Here is a 4,119-nt window from a genome sequence, read left to right on the forward strand (position 1 = left end):
ATATATATATATATATATATATATATATATATATATATATATATATATATATATAATACTTATTTTTTTTAGTATAATTCTTGTTATTAATAATATGTAGAAATTTTATATGCAATATTGTTAATTAATTTTATGTATTAAATTCCCATATTTCTATATATTTATAGAGGTTCATGTATCACCTTTTATAAACTCATTATTATGTCCTCATTTTGAATTCATGATTATGAAAAAAAAACTTTTCCAAGTTGAAGTCGGCAATTATCATTTTCATCATAACATTTTCCAGTGGTACAATAAGTACAATTGAGAGTAAGAAAGTTATAATGTTTGATTTTACAAATAAGGCATAAAACATCTGTCTTTCACTATCGCATGCGCATGCAAACGTGTGAAAGATCAAGAATAGAATTATACATTAAAATTAAAGATGAAAAAAAAAGAGAGAGAATCTATTTGGACTTTCTCGTCCCTAAAAATTATGGAACAATAACATGTACTATTTCCTATTTTGAAACAAGGGATGTTATTTGAACTACCCCTTGACCAAATTCTTTGGTCGGTGTCAAATCCCTAAACTCATTTATAAGATTCTTCTATCTCTCTATAACTTGTGGTTATGAGTATTTGTTCTTTTCCATTCCACCAAATGCTGCAGAAATTGTCCAACCTATACATATACAAAAAATGAAATGAATATTACATTTTTTATTTTTGGTTATTTTAATAAAAAAATAAAATGATTAATACTTGAGTTTCTTACCTCAGATGGATCTTGCAAAGTGTAAGAAGCATTGGTTTCTTTTGGAATTTTGGAAACTAGAATCCCACTTCCTTGACCTCTATTGCTTAAAACCTTTATTATAATTATATCCAAATTTACAAGTTAGCATAACATAATAATAACAGTGATAATAATAAAAATAATATTTATTATTAATATGATTCTACTTTAGAAAAATAGAAAGGTGACTGCATTTTTACCTTAAAGGCATCTTCGTCGGTTCGATCATCACCGATATAGATTGGATATACATTGTTACAATTTGCAAATCCTAAAATTTGAAGGAAAAAAATGAAAAAAGAAGTTAGGACATATATATAATTAATTAGTTAGTTCTGAAAAGGAAGGATATTTTTGCATGAAAAACTTACCAAGTGTCTCTAACAAAAATTCAAGAGCTCTTCCTTTGTCCCATTTTATGGTTGGTCGAATTTCCAACACTTTTCTTCCTTGAGTTAGCTTTAATTTTGGGTATTCATTGAGCACTAAGCTTACTTGTTCAGCCAATGCTGTCCAACTCTAAAAAAATTAAGAAAAAAAATGATAAATTAGAAACTCATATACATAAAATAAATAAAAATATATACACTCATTAATATAATTAATATAATTATCGTGTTTCAAAAATGTGTATATATATATATCAATATAATTAACGTCTGAATTTTGACGATTGATACCTTTTCATCAACACAACGAAAATGCACAGACAAACAAAATTTGTTATTTTCCACCATAGCTCCGGGAACATCTTTTGTTTTTTCCACCAAAATTTTATAAACCTGCAACCCAATAAAAAATAATTAAATAAAATTAATTAAAAAATCTCATACCTAATGAAAATGGAGATTCAATTTTAGTGGTAGTATAATAATTAATGAAAAGTTGCAAACCTCATTGATCATGGGCAAGAATTCACTTGCAGGCTGCAAAAGTACCCCATCATTACTACCCTGAAATTATACACATACAAAATTAATATAAAAAAATCAAAAAAAAAATAATAATCTCCATTGCAATAATTTGGTTAGAGAAATTATTTTACATTTTTAGTGCTTCTTTTATTTGTTGGTCCTTTTATATCCATTCCATGACTTCCAGCATAGTATAATTCTGTCAATCTTACAAAGCTAAATAGCTACAAAACAAAAATCATAAACAAAATCAAATTAGTTTCTATATAGTATAATTCAACATAAAAAATGATTAATAAAAAAACATAAAAATAATGAAATTATTTTTGGTTGAAAAAATGTACCTTGTCTAAACATCTTCCACTAACTATAGCTGTAGGAAAATGCCTTGCTATGTCCTTCAATGTCATTCTCATCTAATAATTTAAATTAAAAAAAAAAGTTAGTTATATTATATATGTCAATTTTATGAAATGATGAAAATTAAAATCAATTTAGATAGAAAAAAATATATACCTTTTTGGTCATGTAAGCTTTATTTGGATCTGCTACAATTGGGGAGAGAGTTCCATCATAGTCAAGAAAAACAACTATTTGTTTTCCATTTGCTTTGGACATTATTTGATCAAACATGTTCAATGCAGAAGGATGAAAAAGCTGCAACAAAATTAACAATATAGTCAAATCTCTATAACAAACCATAACAATATTAAAAAAAAATCATCTAACTTTGAATTCTCTAACTTCCCGTAACTTTAACACAATTTTATTTTTTCTCTGAAGCGAGAAAAAATGAATAAAAATTGAGAAATGACTTTTTTAAAGAGATAGAGAGAAAGTCAGAGACAATAAAATTGTCGCACTAAAGTCAGTGAATCCTCTTCCAAAATTTAGATATTTTACCTTCCAGTGAACTTGGTCGCGATTTTCGGAGGTGTTTCTTGTTCTAGTAGGAGAAGAAGCTCTCATGGAATCAATCCATGAGTTACTTTTTGTGATTCCTTTACCATTTTCATCTTCCAAAGGCTTCACAAGATTGTTTTTCTGCTGAGCCAAAAACTCACCAAACAAAGCCATTAATTCAGGCACTGCCGTTTCCGGTAAATCATTAGAATTCGAAATCGACATTGCTAACTCCATGAGCCTCTCATTCACACGTTGCTTTCCCAACACCTTTTGGTTCGTCATTTTGTCTTATGAGAGAAAAATGAGAAAGAGAGTGTGAAAATAGAGATAGAAAATAAGAAGAAGAAGAAGAAGAGAGAGATGGTTTTTGAGGGTTGTTTCTGTGGGATTTATAGGGGAGGAATTGTTGATGAAAAGGAAAAGGCAATAAAAAAGAAAAAAAAAAGAAAAAAAAAGAAAAAAAAGGAATCAAGAGTAGCTTTTTGCTAGTTGGTTGGTTTTAGTGACAAATTAGTTTTGGGTATCTCTAGTCAATTTATAACTTCCGTTACACGGCATAAACCGACGAAAATACACACTTCTTTTATTTTTTTTTATCTTTTTATATCTCTTGTACTTTTCATAAAACTAAAATTGGAGGAGGGGCCAGCCACATTATAATTTCACAGAACCTTCTTTTCTATATCTCCTTTTTTTTATACACAATTTTGAAGAAATTTACCGACTTGCAAATTGGTGCTTACATGATGCACTAGTCTTTTAAAAATTAGACCGGATTGGCTGATCAAATCGAAAAGTTATTGGACTGATTCAATTGCCGGATTGATTAAGTTATTGAATCAGTAAAAATTGTCAATAACAGATTAAAATTGGTAAAAACCTAAAAACCCATAAGTTTAAAAAATCAGCCGATTAAATACTTTCTTTTTTTATATAAAAATTAAAAAGACATCTTTTTGATAAAAAAAATTTAATTAAAATTTATTTGAAACACCTTTCTCTCATTAGATCTAATTCATTGGACTCAAAATGTATTCATATTTTATATTTTATATTTTATACTATTTTATATGTGTACGTTGTAAATTTTTTAGAAATTCAATTATTGAGTTCGAACAATTTAATAAATATATAATTTTGTTATAGACACAGATTTGTTTAACCAAATTATCTAATTGACTCAGTAATTTAATTAATAAATCAGTCATTTAATTTACATATGTGATTCAATCGATGACTCAGTAATTTAATTAATAAATCAGTCATTTAATCAATAAATCAATTATTCATACCTATTTGGTTTTTAAAATATTACCTTTAATTAAATATTTCATCTAGAAACATGAACTCTAGGCTTTATGTGAAGGATTGATTATGAATATTTTTAATATCAAAAATGACTTAGTGAGGATTTGGTAGTATGAGTTTGTTCAATTATTCTTTGAGTATTAGCGTTAACCACTGACCTAGACTAATGACATTAGAAGAAGAAAATTAAAGCTATATGAACAGGAT

At 27.0% G+C, this 4,119-nt stretch overlaps 1 protein-coding gene across 1 annotated transcript; it reads right to left on the reverse strand.

The window, feature by feature from the left end:
• Positions 1–261: 261 nt before the first annotated feature.
• On the reverse strand, positions 262–3,004 carry LOC131617266 (probable trehalose-phosphate phosphatase C). Its single transcript, XM_058888594.1, has 10 exons — positions 2,602–3,004; positions 2,215–2,355; positions 2,043–2,114; positions 1,830–1,922; positions 1,678–1,737; positions 1,465–1,566; positions 1,156–1,303; positions 985–1,055; positions 764–856; positions 262–670 (listed from the first exon to the last, which is right to left on the reverse strand). Exons 1-10 carry the CDS (start codon positions 2,884–2,886, stop codon positions 605–607), a joined length of 1,131 nt encoding a protein of 376 aa, XP_058744577.1. The 5' UTR covers positions 2,887–3,004; the 3' UTR covers positions 262–604.
• Between the last annotated feature and the right edge of the window lie 1,115 nt (positions 3,005–4,119).

Source organism: Vicia villosa, linkage group LG7, assembly GCF_029867415.1.
Source record: "Vicia villosa cultivar HV-30 ecotype Madison, WI linkage group LG7, Vvil1.0, whole genome shotgun sequence".
Classification (NCBI taxonomy): domain Eukaryota; kingdom Viridiplantae; phylum Streptophyta; class Magnoliopsida; order Fabales; family Fabaceae; genus Vicia; species Vicia villosa.